A 24,700-nucleotide genomic window follows, 5' to 3' on the forward strand; every position below is an offset into this window, starting at 1 on the left:
TAGGTAACGGTATCTTAGCGCAAAGATAGTCGTAAGTGCCATACATTAATATTAACTTACGACTATCTTAGCGCTAAGATACCTTCGAAAATCTAGGCCTAAGTTCCTTAACACAAACATGTCGCAAATGATTTCTTATTTGTCTCGTTCTAAACACTCGCCTCATGTGAAGCAGCAACAACAAGTTGTCAAGCGTCTCTTGTAACCTGGCAACCGGGCACAGGTCGACAATGTCCATTTGCCTTCGGAGATTATGTGACAACATGACACACGATTTGGCGACCGTGGCAGTTTGGCCAATAAACAGCTCTCTTTGGCTTCCACTAGATCTGGAAATGAGCTATAAAGATTCGGCCATGTAGAAAGCTCGGAGTGGAATGGGCCTCCTCTTCATTTTCCGCTGCTACTTCATGTCCGTGTTGTTAGTATGCTGCAGGCCATCGATTCCACCAGAGGCGGATATGTACGGACGCCAATTTCACCCTATGAGATGACACGTAACGCCCTTACTTGATGGTCAAAGTAAATGGGTACCGAATAGCATTTTGACCACAGTTAATAGAATTTCATATTGAATAATAGCTATGCTTAAGGGCTTTTCGTAACAACTAATTTGTGCGTAGTAACACCACTGGCCAAAAGTTCAAAAGGTGAAGGCATGTTAAAGCATTATCTGTGTGAACAAAATACGGAGAACCAATTCTGTTCACTGTGTCTGGAGCGTCATCACAGGCAAGATATTTGGGTCCTTCAAACACAACATGCTAGACAATACTATGGATATTGTGAAGGAAGGACGTTTCAGTTTTGGTAATTTAAATTAATATACGAAAACAGACAAGAAGGTATCGTGAAGAACATGAAAGAGGCAGTTGGAGTATATTTGTAGGTCCTCCAGCGATGGTAACATACTACATAGTATCACGGAGAACAAGAAGAGAGGACGTTTATTTTAGGTCCGTCACAACCAATAACGTACTAGACAAAACTGTGGGGCTGAAGAAGAGTAGACCTATACATTTTAGTTCCGTCTTTCCGTGTGTGTGTGTGTGTGTGTGTGTGTGTGTGTGTGTGTGTGTGTGTGTGTGTGTGTGTGTGTGTGTGTGTGTTGTTTGTTGTTTGTTTGTTTGTTTGTTTGTTTGTTTTTTGTGCATTGGTCCGCATTATTGGAATACAAAGTCAGTAGGTAAGGTTTTTTCCAATGTCAACAGTATTTCGCCGGTCGTAGCGATACAAACGCTTTGTGTGGGCGTCCCGTAGAAGTGCAAACATACCTTCGCGTGGGCACGTTAAGGAAGTCAACTTTCAGAGAGTTTGGATTTACACATGGCAGGAGCAAAAACACTTCCCAGACGTGTCCATTTACTCGACTGCTTTTTAGTCAGTAACAAGGATCTTCATGACACAGAACCTTCTGTAAAGGTCAGGGGACATTGGTATCGGTGCTCACACCTTGATACTTCTTCTATGAGGAATAAGGCAGACAAGCAGAAAATATCCATTACCTCCCTGTAGCAAGATCCTCAGAAATAAGACCAAATTCCACTCAATATCCGGGAAAATTGAAAATCAATACAATGTCACTGGATGTATTCTTGCACGCCAAAGGCGTTTCACGTGCCCGTTTGTACGCAGGAATAATCTGCCGAATCTAAAATTTCTTCACAGAGGGTTGAAGCAGCACCGTGCCGGAAACAGGCTTTGGAAACAGCAAATCTTCACAAATAACTCTTCATCGATCGAAGCATACGATTTATAGAATTATCACAAAAACAAAGCTCCGTTCTTCTTCTAAATTGGCATGATGAAACTGCTGATGACTTTGTAAGTGGTATCCCATTTAACAGAAACCCTGATGAAGTCGTGTCCTTATTAGATAATGGTCGACAGTACCCTGTGGAATATTACTTTGTCATATTGTAGTAAGCTGTGGAGAAATACGTCACAAAGAATTGGAAATGGAGCAAAAGATCACTCACCTGTCAAAAAGACATCTTCTTCCACTTCCGTTGTCGTAAAAAGAACGGAAATACGAAACGGCAGTACTTCCGGTATCCAGTTCCAAATGTCTTCACTTCCGGCCTAACGCTGACTGTCCATAAAATAGCTGAGCTATCAATACGAAATACTGACCACGATCAAAGTAGTTTGCATGTACCCTTCCCTTTTCAAAATAAGTCTATTAGAAATAATTATTTAAGTAAGTCATCACGAATACGTTGAAAACAAATAGATAGTGTCGGTCTCCATATCAGTTCAAACCATTGTATTAGATTAAACGAGTGAATAAATATCTAGCATTTGGTCCGTGGATACCTTCTTTATAAAAATTGCAAGACTTATCTTTTAAGTCAACATAAACCTTTGTCTATGATAATTGTTTCATTTTATCAAAATCATTTCCTAATATATGTATCTACTAAATACCTTACATATAAGGTGAGTACGCCCTCGCTACTAAGTCCGTCCTTAGAATGTGGACATATCTCGCGTGGGTATAAAAAAATGTAAAGCAAATCGGTTAGTAACTGAAAGTAATGTATATCGAAAACATCGTGAAAAGCCGATTTCCTTACTGATTGAGCTCAAACTACATACGGACAGTCTGTTTTACATGTCAAACACACATGGAGATTCGTGTTGACGAAACACGCTTTAACCTACAGTGTAATGACTTAAATAAACATCCTGGTGAATGAGTAAAGCATGATGAATATTCCACACTGTATAAAATCAGTTGATTGAACTCAACAATTCTACGGAGTCCTGTCGTAAACAGACCCAAAAGAAGCATTATACTACGCCGACTGTTTTCGCTCTTTTGTCAGAATGAATCATGAAATATTTTAGAAATGGTAGACGTATTGCAACATTTTCACTCTTAAGCATTACTGATTTAGGATAATACAATAAGAAGAACTGAAGTATTATTGCATTAGCTTAGAATGTCACATCGGTAACACTATATTCAGAATAAATAGGATTTCACAATTGTAAAGGTTAAACATCTTCCATAACTGACAACTGGGCTTTGAACAAGACAAGTTGCATTTAAATGATGTTCCCTTACCGTAAAACCTATTCCAACTGTCGCCGAGAATGCACCCGCCTGGAACTTGCACTGGTCAAACTGCACCAACAGGGACGTCTTCCCAACGCCACTGTCTCCAACCAAGATTGTCTGAAATGTAAAGTGTTAAGTTATTATTTGCCTGTACCATCTGGTGTACCTATATTGTTGGCCTCCCCTTACCACCATCATTATAAAACATATGTTCTTGCTGTCTGCTTGTGTACGTATTTTGAGTCACCAATGTGGCTTCGAATCCTTCAAAATGGTAAAATAGGCATTCGACGTATAAAGTTTTATGTGTGTGAGTGAGTTGGGTTTTCAGCAATATCACCGAAGGCGACACCAGACATGAACTGCACACATTGGCGTGACGAGCGAACACTTTAACCACTGGACTACCCAGCTGCCCCCAGTTTTATGTAAAACATGTTGACTTAACATCAGTGAGTATGTGAACTTGTAGAATTACAAATTGTTGAAAGAAATGTTATTAATAAAATAGTGAATTACTTATATTTTGTCATGTTTTCTTCACGTCTAGGGTACTGCCCCATCGCCCGAATGAACACATCATTGTAAGAAGCACCACTATCTAAAGAGGGAGTTAATAAAGCACAGTATATTGTGGGCCAGTATTATTTCCACACATTTTTGGTTCAATATGACGTTGTTGAGACCAAGGAGTTCCGGATATTAAGAATTGATTTTACAGTCTCTAACAGACTGTACGATATAAATGTCAGCGACTGCGCAGGGAAAAGGTAGAACCACGCAACTCTTTAGATGATCACCTCATTACAGTAAACGATCACAGTAGATGATAAAACAAAATATGTAAACATGAAAATATAACTTTCATTGTGACATGCACATCAAGATCGATCAACGACGAGGACATTTTTTCCAGGGCACAGCTGCAATATATCTGATGTATTTTGGCGATAGGGTCAACACACATTCTTGCAGAGGATGTGTTTCGACATAAATCTTTGTTCCAACTCTTGATATTGACACTGATATATCACAATCCAATACATGTTTTCTTATAACACTATTTTATATAACTAAGTAATGGTTTCTATACGTAATGATTAAAGTCAACTATACCCGACAGAGCTATGGTAATTATGGTATTTGTCCTTGACGTGTCACTGTTTGGTCGGATCTGCGAGGCTGAGTGTCCGAGGAACCACAGTATAGGCGGAGAAATGCACACCACAGGAATATTCAATTGCATTAGGGAAGACATTGAGTTCTCTTCAGTGAGTGAGTGAAGAGTATTGGTTATATCACGGCGATGCTTACGTAGGAACAAGGTCCGAAATTCTGCAGGTCTTAAACGTTTACCACCTTCGCGAAACCCTCAAACATTGAGCTGACAAACCCACAAACATTGAGCTGACAAACCTGCAGACATTGAGCTGACAAACCTGCAGACATTGTGCTGACAAACCCACAAACATTGTGCTGCTGACACACCTGCAGACATTGAGCTGACAAACCCACAAACATTGAGCTGACACACCTGCAGACATTGAGCTGACAGACCTACAAACATTGAGCTGCTGACACACCTGCAGACATTGAGCTGACAAACCTGCAGACATTGAGCTGACAAACCTACAAACATTGAGCTGACAGACCTGCAGACATTGAGCTGACAAACCTACAAACATTGAGCTGACAAACCTGCAGACATTGAGCTGACAAACCTGCAGACATTGAGCTGACAAACCTACAAACATTGTGCTGCTGACACACCTGCAGACATTGAGCTGACAAACCCACAAACATTGAGCTGACAGACCTGCAGACATTGAGCTGACAAACCTGCAGACATTGAGCTGACAGACCTGCAGACATTGAGCTGACAAACCTGCAGACATTGAGCTGACAAACCTACAAACATCGAGCTGACAAACCTGCAGACATGGACATGGACTGTAGCACACGTCGACGTGTTTAATGTCATAAGAAGAGACAGCCTGCTATTTCATTACGAATACCTCTTTTGTAACATAGATCAGTTCATAATAATTTGACTATGGTATTTTGTATACATCTCATACGCCCAAAGGACCAATTTGATATCATATTATGTTATCGTACAAGACATATTGTTCCCAACAATGATTAAAAATGATTGAAATGAAAAGGATTGAAAAACTATTCATGTTCCAGATTGTTAAAAAATGTAAAAAAATGTTCACTGTAGCATTATGTTTCTTTTTTGTTAGCAAACTTGTATGATCACAGTTTAATTAACTGCAGACAACATATATTCTTATAAAATCCAAGAAAACCCAGGAAGAGCGCATGATCTGTTACTGGAATTGTGGTATGAAAAGATCCCATTTTCTCGTCATGCCTAAATATATGATGGATATGAAGGAAGATTACCCGTTCGTAAGGTGAAATAAATCCAACATGATTTTGAGATTGGGCCTTGAAATTATCTTGACATTAATACAAATACATTGTTTGGTATGGCATTAGACTGTCCAAGCGAATTATGTCTAAACCTTGTTCGGTCAAGCAATGGTCATTATCAGATAATGAAGATGGACAGTGCAGCTTGGATGGACCTTGAAGGCATCGGGGAACATCATCATTAGGCGGCCAGCAATTTGTCACGTGTCCACACCAACTCGGCATCACTGACCAAATTGAATTTGTAGTACATTGACATTCCCAGTAAACAACACTGAAGAAATGATCAGATCCGTGCTGCATGTACGTTAATATACTGGCGTAACTGGTCTGAGTGAGTGAATAAGGTTTTACGCCGTTTTGGCAGTATTGCAGCAAAAGTATCGCAGGGGACACCAGATGTGGGTTTCATACACTGCACCTAAGTGGGGAATCGAACCCGAGTCTCCGGCGTGACGAGCAAACACATTAACTACTCTGCTACCTAACCGCCCCTGGGATTGGTTCTGAAGTTACTGTTTCAGGAATGTAAACGAAATTTATCAAATGTTGTTCATAGCAATAATGAAATAGGATGTCGTTATCAAACAAATGCTAATGTTTCCATAGGTTACGAATATTAGACTAAGAATGTTTGTTGAAAGGATATTTAGATAACAAGATTGATTATTGGTCGGGAACTTGTTCTGGTGAAGCACATTGTTTGATTGACATTATACCATGCTTTAGAGTAAATGGATGATTGCCACTGGACACTGTGTTGAATAACGACTGTCATCAAACTGACTGATATCATGATCGTCATCGTCATAACTTTCACAATAGTTCTTAATGCAAAATATACAGGGGCCTCTTTCGGGTTTTTATTGAAAAGAGAACCCTTTGAACAGTCATATAAAAGCTATGTCATTATGTGTAAGAAACATGTTCCAAAGGCAGTCAGTCACTTGTACGATCATATGAAAAGCTAATGCTTATGAATGGCTAAAACAGCGATGATACAGGGTGTTCGCGATGGATGAGCGTATCCTGCGACTCATTGCCCTATTGTCATGTGGCAATTTCAAATGGTCACCTGAAGACACACGAGGACATATGATAGAAGTTAGTTAAAACAGCACAAGTATATGTATCAAGCCAATCATAGAGTGAAATATATTCTAATCGGGGATTACGACAGAAAAAGGAAACTAAACGGTAAAAGATCCAATTGACTTTAGTAATTTTTTCTACGGTGTCTATTCACGACGAAGAAAATTTAGAATTTCCAAGACGAGTTTTTTTTATAATTATGATCACAACTCAAATATGCAAATTGAGTACCAAAAAGCAACTCTTGAATCATGTGGGCATATTGTTTCTGGCAAATATTGATCAATGGCAGCAGAAATTTGCCTAATCAAAGTACATATTTCATCATTTAGATCCATCTTTGGGCACAGTTGATGTCTTCCAGCTTGTGGCTGGAGCGTTATGCAGGTCCCTGATGTGTTCCTCGGAAGGTGGCAATCTGGTACGCGACGCACAGTCTGCCCGAACAAATTGTAGATGACAAGCGAGGCACAAGACAGGAATTAAATTCAATAAAACTGACATATAAATTCCATAGAGACACCAGCAGAAACATTTAACAGGATCACTGTGGCATGCGTCGATTTTCCGGTTATATACAGTGTAATTGAATTTATTCATGAGCGGATCAGTATTAGTACTTGAAATCACATTTTATATCACAGAATATCAAATTTGAAAGATTTCACGTGTCCAGTGGATTTAAGTTATGATTAAAACATGCTAATTGAGAGCTTTAGTTACTTTGGAAAGCATATTTCGTCAGTTTGCATACTTACGACACGGGAAATATAATTACTTTTATGCAACAATACATAATTTCTTAAAAGACAAATAAGGCACGTTGAAGGCTTTCGGAATGGGAAGACTTGCTTTCGGCAAGGTAGAGCATAAGATGGAAGTGTTTGGAACTGAAGTAATTATAGCAACACGTCTTTTCAACATTTCCCTCGCGTGAACATGTACATCAGCTACCAAGTAAACAAAATTACCTTTTACAGCCCTCAGTGATATCCCGTTTGCCCGGAAACCATTTTTTCGGAAGACCTTTGTCAGGAATATGATAATGTCGTAAATAGGGACAGTCGGTCATCTTGCGATGAACGCGGTGGCTCCCCACCCCCTCGAAGCCTGGGATTGTTCCCTCACATTAGTACAAAACGAATTTGTGAAGCTCGTTTTGGGCTCCATCGTACAAATAGCTTGCTAACTTTGTAATCGTGTAAATATAGAGTAGTTTTCTGACTGGGATTTTTTGCGTCTCTGAAACGCAGTCGCGCTGGACTGCGCCATATCTCCCTGAAACCTCCGCCCATCGTTCAGCGTGGCAGCATAAGTCCCAGTTCATGATCCAGGCGTTAGATCTCGCGCAATATACTCTCATTTGGCGTGTTGGGAGATGATTAATAAACCGGATTCTGTAATTAAAACAACGAGTAGGCCCTGATTGGCCGTGGGAAATAACAGAATACTGCAATGAGATTTACCTCCAGGAATTAATCCACAACAATCCGTAAAAAATACCCTAGTCTGTCGCAACAGACAAATCAATGTCATTTGATAAACCCACACAGTCATTTCTTTTCTTTACTTTTACGGAATTTCCGATTTAGAACGTACATGTATAGTTGCGAAATCCGCAGCACATTATGGTAGCCGGGGGAGGCAATAAATATTCATTATACAAGGATTATCAACGTACCACACTGATAACCCACAAAGAGTTCTGGTAACGGTAGTGTTGATGCTGAGTGTCTCTTTTCAATGTTAGTGTGTATGTTATAATGTTAGTGTGTACGTTTTAATGTTAGTGTGTATGTTATAATGTTAGTGTCTATGTTATAATGTTAGTGTGTATGTTAAAATGTTAGTGTTCATGTTATAATGTTAGTGTTCATGTTATAATGTTAGTGTACATGTTATAATGTTAACGTGTATGTTATAATGTTAGCGTGTATGTTATAATGTTAGTTATGTGTTATAATGTTAGTGTGTATGTTATAATGTTAGCGTGTATGTTATAATGTTAGTGTGTATGTTATAATGTTAGTGTGTATGTTATAATGTTAGTGTATATGTGATAATGTTAGTGTGTATGTTATAAGGCTAGCGTTATGTTATAATGTTAGTGTGTATGTTATAATGTTAGTGTGTATGTTATAATACTAGCGTTATGTTATAATGTTGGTGTGTATGTTATAATGTAAGTGTGTATGTTATAATGTTAGTTATGTGTTATAATGTCAGTGTGTATGTTATAATGTTAGTGTATATGTGATAATGTTAGTGTGTATGTTATAATGCTAGCGTTATGTTATAATGTTAGTGTGTATGTTATAATGTTAGTGTGTATGTTATAATACTAGCGTTATGTTATAATGTTAGTGTGTATGTTATGTTAGCGTGTATGTTAAAATGTTAGTTATGTGTTATAATGTTAGTGTGTATGTTATGATGTTAGTGTATATGTGATAATGTTAGTGTGTATGTTATAATGCTAGCGTTATGTTATAATGTTAGTGTGTGTTATAATGTTAGTGTGTATGTTATAATGGTAGGGTGTATGTTATAATGTTAGCGTGTATGTTATAATGTTAGTGTGTATGTTATAATGTTAGCGTGTATGTTATAATGTTAGTGTGTATGTTATAATGTAAGCGTGTATGTTATAATGTTAGTGTGTATGTTATAATGTTAGTGTATATGTTATCATGTTAGTATGTGTGTTCAAACTTTAGTGTGTATGTTTTAACGTTAGTGTTTATGTCATAACGGTAGAGTTTATGGTTGAATGTTAATGTTCATGTTATCACGGAAGTGTTTATAGTTGAATGTTAGTGTTCATGTTATAACGTTAGTGTTTATGCTATAATGGTAGTGTTTATGTTATAACGGTAGAGTTTATGGTTGAATGATAGTGTTCATGTTATAACGGTAGTGTTTATGCTATAACGGTAGTATTTATGTCATAACGGTAGTGTTTATGGTTGAATGTTAGTGTTCATGTTATAACGGTTGTTTATGCTATAACGGTGTTATAACGGTAGTGTTTATGTTATAACGGTGAATGTTAGTGTTCATGTTATAACGGTAGTGTTCATGGCTGAATGTTAGTGTTCATGTTATAACGGTAGTGTTTATAGTTGAATGTTAGTGTTCATGTTATAACGGTAGTGTTTATAGTTGAATGTTAGTGTTCATGTTATAACGGTAGTGTTCATAGTTGAATGTTAGTGTTCATGTTATAACGGTAGTGTTTATGGTTGAATGTTCTTGAAAGACATATAACGATAAACAGGATATGTATACAAGTAATATACAGTCATGAAGCCAGAGTGATTTTATGCATGTATATACAATGGTGGATGATGTTTTAACAGTAGATTAAGAGGGTGACTTTGTACATCAACTAGGCTCAATTGGCTTCAATCACTTACCTACTTAATCTACTGTAACAACACCATATCTGCTTTTGTATATATCAATTCTCTTTCATCTCATAATCCCCTGTTTATTGTATATACATGCATACAATCCCCTGGCTTCATGTACATTACTAGTATACATATTCTATATATCATTATATGTCTCTCAAGAACATTCAACCATAAACACTACCGTTATAACATAAACATATCCTGTAACATAAATATATATCCTGTATAACTATTAGTTAGTATTCACCTGACGAAGGGTTAAGGAAAAGCCCAGAAACGTTGTTTATACAATAAAGAAGAAGTTGACATCCATAATATTTTGTCTTATAGTGTTTATGCTTTAATGTTAGAGATTATGCTAAAAGGTTCATGCATTTGTTTTTAATTTAAAGCGCAGAAGTGTTAAAGTAAGTGTTATTTTATATTTAATGAGATTGTATAGTGTTCAACGTCAGTGTTCATGTTTCAGTGTTTTTGTTGCAATGTGAATGTTTACGTAGTACCGTGCCGATGTTTGTGTGTTGATGTTCGTGTTTATGTTTTCATGTTGGTGGGGAGTAATTACGAATTTAATACCGCTGTGATGAAAAGCCAAGAAAAGACTCTGGGGATGAAATTTAAAAAATGCTTTCGAGTTTTAAAAAGAAGCAAAAAAACCACATCACCGAACGTGATATAACATACTTAGCATCAGTAGAAAGGCTGATTTATCATTCAGAATGCATTCTTGTTCTCCTAGACTTTGTTGTATTGGCGGAGATTAAGATTTCCGGTGTCTTACCGGGAAGTAGACATTTGTTATTACAGTAAAAATCCTTTGATTTTGGGGGCTGACATTCTCTTCCCACAGAGGTTACTCCTGTCATATCTTCCTACGTAACCTCTGTTCTAATACGGCCCTTTCATGGTGTGAGCGTTCAAGACTCGTGATTGGAGACAATCAGATTTAGTTGTGCAATCAGCGACGTTGTTTCAAAAGTGATCATTCGCAAGGCCTCGGTAATTTCCGTATGCTTCGAGAAAACTAACCTTCTTCCCCTGCGCGATGCGCAAACGTTTCTTCTAGACAGAACTCAGTCATGTTATGGCGGATCAGTGGCGTCTCCATCGCCCTCGTTGACAACGGACAAGCTAGCCATTAAACGTCTTGTGTGTAACATCAACACAAGTCACCGGCAGATGGGGGATATTTGTGGCCCCACATTTGCTTGTGTTAGTCAAGTTGAATCTAAGTCGATGTAACAGGCTTTCTGATTGGATGGAAAGAAGGGAGATAATTCGTGTTGCGATCTTTTGCCGCTAGGGGATTTTACGAGAACCTGGAAATATGGCCGTATTAGAACAGAGGTTACGTAGGAAGATATGACAGGAGTAACCTCTGTGGGAAGAGAATGAGGGGACTGACTGCTGTGCATGTTGTATTAAGGGATTAACTTTCTGGGTTATACTAAATTCTGAACTACCTAACGAAATAGGTGATATAAGCACACCCCGTTATCACTTACATGATTGAAATCAATAAAGTTGATATGAACTCACTTAGTTTGTTTTGACAATCAATGAAAGAGTATCTCATGACCATTTTCTTAAATAATAAGATAATAATATACTAAGCAGCAAAAGAAACGTCAGTTTGGAATTTTCCTTCGCAGAAACGGATAACTGTAAACTCACTTAATGTTTTGATCGTATATTTTTGACAACATCTCCAACTTTATCTGATCAAAGCCAATCCTTCCCAAACTCAGAATTGAACCCAGGAAATGGTCTCAAAAACGCAACCTGACCTCGGAGATGGTACGGTGTTCTCCATGTTTTTCATGCAACTCATGCTGCACGTGCTGTTCACAAGGACCAGCCCTATAAAATGCACCCCAAACCTGGTTGAAACATTCACATTACAACGTCAGCAGGATGCTGCAACACACGACAGCTCAGAGGAACCAGGGGCTAGGAAGACTTGAAGCTGGCCACACTGCACAAGGCTGCACACAACGTTCCGGGCCACCATGCTGGAAGTACACCACAAATGATCGCCCCGTACTGGCAGACCAAGGGTGACCACAAGACGACAAGACCGCCATGTTGTGCGACAGCATGTACAGAATCCCTTCATGCAAGCATCCGAAACAGCACGCCAGACAGTGGGAACACACGGAAGACCAATCAGTACTGATACAGTACGCCGATGTCTTAACAGCGGGAACCTCCATTGCCGTAGACCTTACCGTGACCTTACCTATCCTCACCCCTCGTCATCTGCGTGAACGTCTACAGTTTGCCCTACAACACCAACACTGGCGATACAGGCAATGGAGAACTGTTCACAGATTTGAGTCGGTACTGCGTATCAACTGCAGATGGCAGAACAAGAATATGGCGACGACGTGGCCAGCGTTACTCAGACCAATGTGTTATCGAAAGAGACTCATGGGGAGGAGCAAGCATCATGGTATGGGGTGGAATAGGCCTGAACCAGAGAGTAGGTCCTGTGGTGTTCCAGAACCTTGGTCCAGGGACAGTAGAGATGGCATCACAGCGGTGCGCTACATCGACCAAGCTGTCAGACCCCACGTCATACCACATTTCGCACGTCACCGGAACAACATTTTCCAGCGTGATAAGTAAAATATTCTCTAAAATCTGGTTTAGTTTATGTATATCACTTCGTTGTACAATTTCTTTTATTTTCCATTTGCGAGTTTAGTGTTACCCGCATGCTTATCATCACAGATTATGTCCATTGTTCTCCAAATGCGCTCAGCCTGAAAATCACTGCGCGCCGGCCTCATTTGTTGTTACAAACATCACAAATGTCTACTTCCTGGTAATAAACCAGTTTTCCGTGGGGAATCTTCTTTATGGGAAAACGCCACCAACAATGCATACAGTCTCCTAGATATTCTAGACTAAGTGATTCAGTTACGAGATACCACCGAATATGATTAAGTGTCAATTTGACGAAATGATCTGAAGAAATTGTATCTGAAACCATTATTTTACCAGGAATAATGGATTCCAAAATCGTGAGTTTTTAGCTGCACTTTTACTATCGATTATTAAAATCATCACCATAAGCAGAGCACTTTGTCAAATTGCTGTATATCCTTTACTATAGAACAGTTTGGCAAGTCAATGTCTGCGATATCGCGCTCTTTACTACAGTTCGATTGCGAAATCTATAATCAAACTTTAGTTAAACCACAACACTACAACACAAGTCAAACAGACCCTGAAACAAATATACCCAATGCAGCCCATGCAGGTCTAGAATGTGTGGCAAGTCTAGATTACAACAGTGACAGGTCTGAAAATGATGAAAGAATTGGGGCCCTTTTTATTGTATTTTATTAACATAATCTGGATAACGTCTTTTTCTGTAAAATATGTTCATTTCAGAAAATATAAAATTAGTTTGGTCAAACAATTACTTTTAACAAGCCACACTAATGCGTTTATGATATATGCATATAATCCTTGCCAGTAATATTCGTTTCAAGGCACAAATAGTCTTAATCTGATCGTGGTTGCTGTGAATATTTTTAACGATGAGTTGCTGTGATCAGCCGATCACTTCACACACGATCTAACTGATACAGACGTTGATACACGTAAATCCAGCTTTACAGTGAGCATGAGACACGTGTTGTATTTGGCATTACACTTTCTTAGTACTTATGGAATCTATTCATATTTACAACGGGGAAAATTTGCGCATTTTAATACAGATTTGTTGATGTAGCATTTCCGGTTCACAATGCACTATGCACAAGACAGACTGCCGTGATGGAAGTTAACACAATCCTACACGACATCGCGCATAGCAAGAGCAGCATTGTCTCTGGACGTACATGGGGTAGCCTAATGGTTAAAGCGTCCGCTCTTCACGCCGAAGACCAAGGTTCGATTCCCCAAATGTGTGACGCCCATTTCTGGTGTCCCGCGCCGTGATATTGCTGGAATGTTGCAAAAGCGGCGAAAAACCACACTCACTCACTCACTGGACGTAAATTGTTAGTTTAGTACCAGATAATGTTTGCAATGCGAACCGTTTATTTTTTACAAAAGACAATAATAATATTTAAAAGTGATTGCTTTCTTTTTCTTATTTCGACCGCCAGCTTTAGGTTTTTGGAAAATATTCCATAAAACACAGTGCCTTTACGCTCTGCACATATAACGATAGGCAGCGCAATCAGGGCACTCAGGCACGTTCTAGTCGAAAGGTTGCTCATAATTGGTCTCCGTCCCTTGAAGAAGTGTTCAGCAAGCAGATCGCGTCCTCGGACGACTGGGGCAGTTCATAAAGACAGATTACACGCTGTCCAGAGGAAATAGAATAGTTAATTTCAGGAAAACCGTGCTCATTTCATCGACGTTGCTTTTCCTTAGTGTACGCTCAGGGCTTCGAAATGGCAACTATTTCAGCTCAATTTCAAAAGCGCTGGCTAATGTTCAAAGCCGACAGCTTGCATTCCCAACACTCACGGATAAGTGGTAACGGGGTGGGTTGTAGTGTCCTTATCTTAATGGTGAAGCAGTTTGCCATTTGAAACCGACTCATATCACCTACTGGTCTGTTGTACAGTTTAGCCAATGAGCAATAAACGTTAGAACACTTCATCTCCGCTGAAACCGATTCTTATTACACTTTTTAAGTCAAACTTACATATGAGCCACGACACGCACATGTGATGTCAGCCGTTATTACTGCTTGTTGTGTGTGTAGTTAAGAGGAACAACATCCTAAGGATACGACCCAAGACCTTTCCGACCAAACAGTGAAGTCAATTTCAGTTGAATGTCAAGGTCGACGAATGGCGTACTACTACTACTACTACTACTACTACTACTACTACTACTACTACTCCTGCTACTACTACAACTACTTCTGCTGCTACAACTACAGCTTATCTGATCATATACTAGTAGTGTCATCAGTATCACACATACATATATATATATATACACACACGCACACACACATATACTCATGCCAATAATGGTTGTCACCCCCCCCACCCCAACCCCCACACACCCCACACACCCTCTCCAATCAAAAAAACTGAAGGGGGTGACAACCATTTTTGGCATGAGTATACACACACACGCACACACAACGCGCACACACACACACGCACACGCACACACACATACGTGGTAATAAAATACTTCAAGCAGCAAGGTACTTCTCATATTAAGAAGTTATAGCAGCGACAGCTATTTCTCTGCAGACACAACCAGGAAGTATGTATTTATGTATGTAATGACTTTGTGTAGTATGATATTGCTGAAGATATTCATTACATTTTAAACATCAGCAAAAAGACACATACGGTTAGGTTCAGATGAACTGAGTTGTATAAAGTCTTCGGTATATATTTAACTTACATAATGGCGGGTAAGCGTTATATTGTTGAAAAGTCATCCATCTGTGTTTTACTGAAACCAAACAGCGCAGCATTGGTGCTAACAACCCAAGTTTCATAATTGGGCGATATGGGATTCGAACTCATGAAGTCAGATTATTTGGCAAGGCTGACGGCCGAAAATCAGCATCAATTTCGTTGGTAGCGTATGTAACGTCTGGTTGGTCTTACATTTACACAGTGCCACGTCATCTGTCTGGCCTCTCCTCATGTCGTAGATCTAAGTGTTATAGCCCCAAAACAGTCGTATATATATATAATGAAGTGCTCTGATGCACAATTAATAACAGATGAGCCATAGCACATACTGACGATCCAGGATAGAACTGGTCTTCAGCAACGCGACTAATAGAATCTGGTGGTCAGGCGCACTAACTTGACATATGTCATCGTATCCCAACTCCGTAGATGCTCATGCCGTTGATCACTGGATTGTCTGGTCCAGATTTGATTATTTACTGACCGCCGTCATATTGCTGGACTATTGCTGGAATATTGCTGAGTGTGGCGTTAAACATCAACCAAGCAACACAAACATAGCTCATACTCATGTTACACTGTTGCCTACATTACGTGAACATTATACAGGGTGAACGTTTAATTGCAAATGAAGCTTGTGAATGTTGCCCTACTCATGTTTCAGTATAACTAAATCTAATTTCACTTGAAAAACACACTAATACATGTGAGCAAAATGAAAGGTTGACAAATGAATGGCAAACACATTATACCGAGATACCTGAAGACACGCACCATATGCTTCTTATGCAAATCAAACATTTCCACTTAAAGCCAGAAATAGCCGCCATAAAACACATCGCGTGGTATTAGCTATTCCACTGAACAAACCATCTGCAGGGCATCGATGTAGGATGATGAGATGTGCCGTAAATGAACGTTGTCAAGGATGCGTGCTTTTAAAACACGTCACCAACAGAGTACGTGCACACGCCAACCACCCGAAACCGCTACCTCAGTGCTGGTTTAATGACAAAAAGACATTGTTTTAGCATGGTCTTTCTTTGATGTCGCTAAATCAAGTGACAGAACCTTTTACGGCAGGACGAACGAGAAGACTTGGATGCTATGGCAGTCTTTGATGAAGATGCGTGCAATACTGACTGTACTCTTAGTTGTGTCGTATATCAAAGACCCTTGGGTAAATGCAACTTAATTGTGGAGGCAGTCATTTAAACCAGTCTCTGGAATCCGAGTCCAGGAGGTGGAAGCTATATCTAAAACATTCATGATTAAAACGATACTACCGTAATTCATGTATACTATTTTGTTAAATTCATTTCAGACTGAAAATAAGCTTAGGGACGTTTCCACGCCATTATCTTTGTATTAACTCCACATGCGTACGCGAAACCACTGGCTGCGTTCAGGCAACTTTTTCAAACACTTTCAATCGTGTATCTTTCATTGCTTTAATAAACTTTGTGCTTTATCACGTTTCATACAGGCACCCAATCAGTGAGATAAGGCACGAACAAGGTGTTTTTCAACTGTTAATCAGATTGTCAATCATTCAGAGATCTTGGCGCTTGTTGGCATGTGTGACACCTTACAGACCTCGGCGATATTTTAATAATGAAGCTAAAACATATCAGTATTCCAGTCTTCTGTCTTGAGAATTCACATCGTTGTAGATGTTGGTCATGGGGATCATATGGACTTTACATAAAGTATCCTTCATGAAAATGGGATGTTGTTAATCTAACCTCGTGCTCAAATGGATCAGTCTTGTATGACGTGTTAACAAGTGAGTGAGTGAGTAAGTGAGTATGTTTTTACGAGCTTTTAGCAATATTCCAGCAATATCACGGCGGGGGACACCAGAAATGGGCTTCACACATTGCACCCATGTGGGGAATCGAACCTGAGTCTTCGGCGTGATGAGAGGACGCTTTAACCACTGGGCTACCCCACATCCCCGCCTTGACAAGTGTCATACCAACTACAACAGAAGCTCAGTCAACAGGATGTCAAGCAAAGGTTACATGCAGCTGTTAATCTGAAATAAGCATGCTTCACCAAGTGGTACTCCAATACCTTTAAGCCTCAGACCCTAATGATCAGGCGTTATGGTACAGGATGTACTGCAACTACTCTTGCCGCAAATATTTTGCTAACTTAGAAGTAATGATAGAGTTTGGCGACGACATCAGAACGTTAGATTTATTGATGGTAGGATGGAGGAAAAATACTGTTAATGTACTGACATATGCTGGGCAAACTATAAGAAAGTGGAATTCAATTACAGCACAATTTAAGTTACAGAGTTTATTTCCTCTATTTGCTCAATATATTGAGAGAACGCCCAAGCCAAACGTCCAATTCATGTCAACTTACACGAAAACGATTAAGAGCAGGTTTGAATTTGCTTTGTGTCACGAATAGAAGTTAAAATAGTTTTCACAATTTAGGGAAACTTTAAATGTTGTATGACTTGGAAATATATTTCTCTGCCCGATTTATCGGAGGTTGTCCTGTAACCGAAAGTGAAACATTTCGATACATACATTTTCGTTACCACAAATTTGAAATACCTACTTGTCTCCAAACACTAATCTACGACAACGTTGTATAATTTTTTTAACCCTGTTTTACCCAACCTTACTGATCATAGAAACACGCCATATCAGAACATATCTTGGTAAATTTCACAGAGGAATCTCAATGTTTGATTCCTAATCTACAGATCTTGCTACAGCATACACAAGAATGGTGTTTGTACCACACTTAACCAACACTGCAGTGCTCGAGGCAGACTGTGTTAATTTTTGTAAATCCGTCCACATGCCAACACTTGTACCTTCGAAATATGTTACCTTATCGAAACCCCGTAGAAGAGTACTGGCATTATCTTTACCTCTAAATGTGTACAATTCAGTTCAGCTTATTGTATTCGCGGCCTCAGGCCCATACACAAATAAACATAATGCCATACATACATATATTGGTAAATTAAATGAAAATTTAACTTTTTTGGCATTTATGGTTTACATTTTGTCTTTCATTTTTCCGTATCTAATAGAAATGGCGTGTTTGCAAAATTTACATAAGTTCCACTCAGTTTCGTTATTACTGTGAGACATAAGTACAATGTACACAAAACATTACAAAATTACAATTCTTAATGTATTTCTGTGGAAAGTATTGTTGCCTAATTTCATTACACAATGTACATTTCATAATAACATTGAATTCATCAGATTCTTCTTGTGCATTTAAGTTGCAAAAATTAACAAATCCTATCTTCTTTAGGTATATTATTTCTACGTCCGATATATACCTGTAATTGGGCACTTTCAGTTCTTAGAAAAGCTAAGTATCCTCTCAAATTTGAAGTTGATAATTTGTTACATACATTGTACTTTTCTGGAAGTGTGTACAGAAGGAATATCGTGAAAACGGTTGCAGAAAGTGAAAACTCCTCAACATATTTACCCATACCAACTGGGAGTGCAATGCTATATTATCAGCCGTTTTAGACCAGTAAATAGAAAACGTCATTGCAAAAGAAGACACCGTCTTGCTTATCCTCTGAAACTGATTCCATTCTTTGTAAAGGGCAAAACAGCTGTAAAAATCATATGAATAGAACAAATCAGTTATGACAGCAGTCGTTGGCGAAAAGCCAAGCGTGTACCGCTCTACATTGAGCTTGTTGTTAACACAAACACCCAGATTGATGTAGCAAGGAACTATATTGCCACTGTATGTCATGCCTCAAAACAGACAATCCACATTCACTTTAACATTAGTTAGAGTGAGTGAGTTGAGTTTTACGCCGCACTCAGCAATATTCCAGCTATATGGCAGCGGTCTTTAAATAATCCAGTCTGGAACAGACAATCCAGTGATGCATGAGCATCGATCTACGCAATACGATGACATTTGTCAACCCAGTCAGCGAGCCTGACCACCCGATCCCGTTAGTCGCCTCTTAGGACAAGCATGGGTTACTGAAGATCAATTCTAACCCGGATTCTTTACGGGTCAACGTTAGTTAGAAGGATATCTATGCTGTCATATCAGTATTTAAGAGCAGTAATTAACACCAGACCGCTAGAATCTGTACTTTATTTAGAAGCATAATCCCAAATTTAACATTTGTTATATTTGACCACTTTACTAAATGGCATTGTGTATTCGTGGCTTTTGGTCGCGGGAGCCGAGCCAACTTACACTTGTTAGAGGGGTACACTAAGTATGTGAACTCGACTACCTGTTGTCCGGCTCCATTTGTGGAAGTCGCGGTGACTGAGTGGGTTAGATCACTGACTGTGTCTGATCGGGTTCCCCACTCTGTAAGTATGGGTTCCAATCCTGGATAGAGCCCAACATTTATAAGTAATACAATCTATACTCTACTGAGAAAGTGTAATCCCAAATATATCATCTGATAATGATTTCCAGATTTTCGTTTAAAAATTTCAAAACTGTAGTTAAAGCCGTTTGGCATATTTATTGAATTTACACCAAGATTACATATTGCAAATCAAAATATACTCTCCCAAAATAGAAACGCATATAGGAATTTCTACTGTATTTTTATGTTTATTTTGAAACATCTTTTAAGCTTTATGAGTCGATGAAATTGCGAAATTGCACACTGGGAATGCAGACGTATCCGTCTTTGGCACTAACTCGAGGAAAGTCAGTTTGAGTGTCACATGGAGACGTGTGGTGGCGCTGAAGTCAATACCTCGTGTGACCACCTCGGGCATCCAGAACTGCACGGCATCGCCTCGGCATCGAACGAATAAGTCTCAGAATCTCGTGTTGCCCAATCCCAGCCCACTCTGCCTGTAGTGCCTGTGCGAGTTGCTGAAGTGTCTGGGGCTGAGGGTTACGGCGTCGCACCCGTCTGTCCATGGCATCCCACAGATGTTCGATTGGGTTTAAGTCCGGTGATCTTGAGGGTCAGGGGAGCACATTGATGTTGTGGTTCTGGAGGAAGTCTCTAGTGTAACGTGCTGTGTGTGGCCTGGCATTGTCCTGTTGAAACAACTCCCCCTGGCGATCAATGATTGGAAGGAGGTGTGGGCGTAGGATTTCGTCATAGTACCATTGAGCTGTCAGGTTGCCCTGGATCATCACCAAATCACTTCTCCTATGGCAGGTGATCGCTCCCCACATCATAACACTGTCCCGGCCGAATCTGTCCACCTGGGGAACGCAAGCGTCGGCGAAACGTTCACGTCGACGTCTGTACACCCGCATTCTTCCATCGCGTCGTTCCAATAGAAATCGTGATTCATCACTGAACCAGATTCTACGCCAATTCGGTAGGTTCCAGGCCTGAACGTTGGTGCACCATTGAACTCGATGTCGACGATGTTGTTGTCGAAGCACAGGGCCAAAATAAGGTCTTCTGGCACGTAAACCAGCCTCTCTCAACCTGTTCCTGACGGTCTGTGCAGAAAACCTCCTCAATCCGGGTATTTGTCGAGCGGTACTGGTCGCCGTAGCTGTTCGATGACGCAGGTGATGTACCCGGATGTAGCGATCCTGCGCCGCAGGGGTTGCTCGAGGCCGCCCACTACGAGGGGCATCTGCTACCGAATTCTACCGGCGATATCTCTCCCAGAGCCGTGAAATGGTGCTTTGGTGAACATTCATGCGTCGGGCAACTGCACGTTGAGACTGGCCAGCTTCAAGCAAACCAATGGCGATACGACGGTTGGCTTCACTTAGACATGGCATTTTGCGTTCGTCAACAATATTCCAAATGCAGTAAATAATCGACAGACAACGATCAACCTTTTTATACCCATCATTGAGACTATCTGATCCCCAACTTTCACGTGCATTGCATTTGAATTGTGTATTCTGTGACACTACACGCCGAAATTGAAAATCATGCTGTTAAATACGGGTAGTTTACGGATGGTGTGTTTTGTTGTGATGTTTGAAAACATAAACACCATAGGACTCATAAACAGAGCAAACCCTTTTCTAAAATGAATCACGTTTTAATTCATTGCTACATGAAATTGCTATTTTCATGATGCGTTTCTTTTTTGGGAGAGTATATGTTGATTATGTTGAAATATGAATAATAATTTTCAAGTCATATTTCATGTAACCGTTATAAACAATAGACTTAAATATATCTATAAATATCTTCATATATATATCTGCATTATTGTAAACTGACTACTAAATACGAGACATATATAATTTATTCAGTCAGTTACACTTTCTTCCTCATTGTCTTCAGCAAGTGTATTACCTCATTAGTTTCCTCGTGATCTCAGTCCAGGCAGTCTAGACCGTCCGAAATAACATGCTGCTTTATTGCAGTATTAACTGCCTGCTTTATAGTGAATGTGACCCACATTGGTGTGTGCTCTAAGCGTACCGGTGAATAGACGCTGATTTGGGACTTTCGCGCAAAGCATAATGGAACCGACTTTCAAACCCGTAAAGTATAAAAAAACTATCCCAGACTTTAAAAATATATTCATTGTAGACATTTCGTAGAGTACAATAAAAACCATTGTGACGATCCATCAGTAATTGCTATTTATTTACTGAAAATGATGGTATTATATTCCTGTCAAAATACACGTTCCTTGCAAACCATCTGACCATTAAGCGGCCTTTACAGCCTTCAGCATATGACGTATGGTGTCCTTCGTGGTTTGTGTGTCGTACATCTGTGACCAAATCTGTGGCTTGATCTATTACTCCTCCACACCGAAGCTGTAAATAAGGTGCATTAAGTGAGGACTGATAACATTAAGACTATCAGCAAGTATCCAGACAGATGCTTCGTAAATGCCACATTCCATCCGTGCCTGAAGGTTTGACGGAAGAGAAGTGACAGGCAGGTCACACGTGTTCTACTGATGAGGTTCGGGAAGGTGCTTGGACATCATGGGGATGCACTTCTACGCAGCAGTCGTAATTCAAAAGTAACTGGTCTTCTTGTCCATCGATCACTGGATTGTCTGGTGTATTTATAAGCCACCGTCGCAAGACAGGAGCACTGCTGTGTGGCGTCGGGTGTAAACATGTGAATGAAGGGTGCTACCGATAGAGCAGGATATACTTACCCTTTGTGCCAACAACCTGGTGTTATTCCCTGATTTTTAGTGGTCCATTTATATGATATTCATGACGGTTTTGCCCTTTGTAGGGAAGGGAATCTGTTTCTGAGGATAATCAAGATAGGGTATTGTTTTACACTAACGTTTTACATTAGTTACAATCATCGAAACTACCGCAACTTAACGTTGGCTGTTGGTCATTTAGCGTGGACAGCAAATACCACAGGTTGATAGGCAAGATTACCACCGACGGCTGTAGTGTTTGTTTGCTGTTTAACCCGAGCTCAGCAACATTCCAGTGGTCTGTAAATATTCGAGCCTGGACCAGACAATGAAGTGTTTGACATCATGAACATCAATCTTTAAACTGGGATACGATGAAATGCATCACCAAAGTCATCGAGTTTGAACTAATGATTAGCCGCCTCCCACGATAAGCATTGGTTGCTAAAGACCAGTTCTGCACCGGATCGTCACGGGTTGCAGCTTTAATGACCCACACGCAATACAACATTATTTCAAACTGGGAGACCGTGACCATAGTGTAGTGGGGACTTGTCTGTCCAGGGAGTGAAAGGGATAGTTGGCTCTCCGTCCGAGTCATAAAATCCGTTCAAAAATGGACACTCAGTTTCAAGGGGATAAACAATGACATGTCTCAGGAGGCAATCACTGTAACACCACAAATAGTCCCAGCTAATACAAGCAGCCACAAACCCACCCTATATTCCTTCCTTTTTAAGCGAACGCTTGCCTTGCCTTTGTATATGTGTGTGATAACGATAACTGTGGAGCAGGATCTGCTTGCATTTTCGCGGACACCCTGTACCTTCACTATTTCATAATAATTCATAAAAACAAGTTCATGATATTTTTCCATGTTTTAGTCAGAGTCGTACAACTTGTATGAACTCTGATGATTATGGAAAGTGTATCGTCGGGGTTGTTTAATGGAATATCTCAACTAGTTCGCAAATCGTTGTAGACGAAGCCCATCGGCTGGTTTGAAATTCGATACTACATCAACGCGTGAATCAATCTGACTCTGACCTTTAAAATACTGTTTTGGTTTATAGATTCCAGATATTTGTCTCACGATTCTTTCAGTTTATTTTCACTCGTGTCCAAACCAAATATTTATCAATGACTTCATTTCAGATGCAAAATTGAAAGACCTGACCTTCTTATAAGTATAAATTTGTCTCTGGAATCCGCGTTTCCCTCAAAACTCTGAAAATGTGATTGCTCGGTTACATATTTCGTTGATCAACGTATAATATGATATGATAAGGTATTACAAATGATAAGGTAAACACCAGTAAAACATGTGATGGTTATTACATTGTCTTGTACTGTCAAGCATTCCCACTCTTTAAATCCTACCAATAAAGATGAAATAAAACAGAATGTGCTTCAACTGTAAAAACACCCAAACAGACTAATGCTGGATATCGAGACAGTATTTACTCAAGTTCCCACTAAACCCCTAACATGAAATGTCTATAAACTGTATAGATTTCGTTACGAAAATGAAAATGTTTCAAAGTTAGAAAAAACAAGGCTTCATTTCATGTATAATATGTCCTTCAACGTGTACATTAAACACATGTCTTTTTAGCGTATTTTCCAGCGCTGGTGTCTGATGAGATGGTATATAATATACATACACGTCACACAGCTTGTCAGGATGCGACCTGAGATATGAGTCAGTATAGCAATCTTACTTACACCATTTCTCTTGTTAGATGTGTTTTTCATTTATTATATAACGTTAGACATATTGTCAATTACTTACGTACTAGAATTTTTAGAATACAACCATAGATTAATGTAAAATTTGTGGATGTCAGTTTCTGTAATATGCGGAAAATACGATGTTCCTCATTTTAGAGAAGTCGATGTCAATGCATTTCCCCATAATGTGTCAAACACTTCCATTTAAAAACTTTATATAAAAATTTAGAATTATTTTTGTTAATACCTTGGTTCGACTCTCTATTGGCACCCTCATTTAGTCGAGCTGCTTATGTTGATGGTGGATTATGGAGCATGGCTTTTGGTAATAACGAGTGCAAATATCTTGCTTAACCTGACTGAAGATGACGGTTGAATGGCATAGCCTGAATGCAGTTGTGTACGTCTAAACGATTTCCTATTCCAGCGAGAAAGAAACAATAGGCCATGTATGAAACGTAT

The 24,700-nt window shown here is 39.5% G+C and overlaps 1 protein-coding gene across 2 annotated transcripts in view; it reads right to left on the reverse strand.

The window, feature by feature from the left end:
• LOC124285457 (ras-related protein Rab-37-like) overlaps positions 1-24,700 on the reverse strand; it is a 170,408-nt gene that overhangs the window by 79,455 nt on the left and 66,253 nt on the right. For both annotated transcript variants that reach the window (XM_046721685.1, XM_046721684.1), the window contains exon 2: positions 3,071-3,181. In XM_046721685.1, coding sequence (XP_046577641.1) covers positions 3,071-3,181 — 111 coding nt within the window. The remainder of the gene's footprint in view (positions 1-3,070; positions 3,182-24,700) is intronic.

Source organism: Haliotis rubra, unplaced genomic scaffold (assembly GCF_003918875.1).
Source record: "Haliotis rubra isolate DU_JTF1 unplaced genomic scaffold, ASM391887v1 Scf360, whole genome shotgun sequence".
Lineage (NCBI taxonomy): Eukaryota > Metazoa > Mollusca > Gastropoda > Lepetellida > Haliotidae > Haliotis > Haliotis rubra.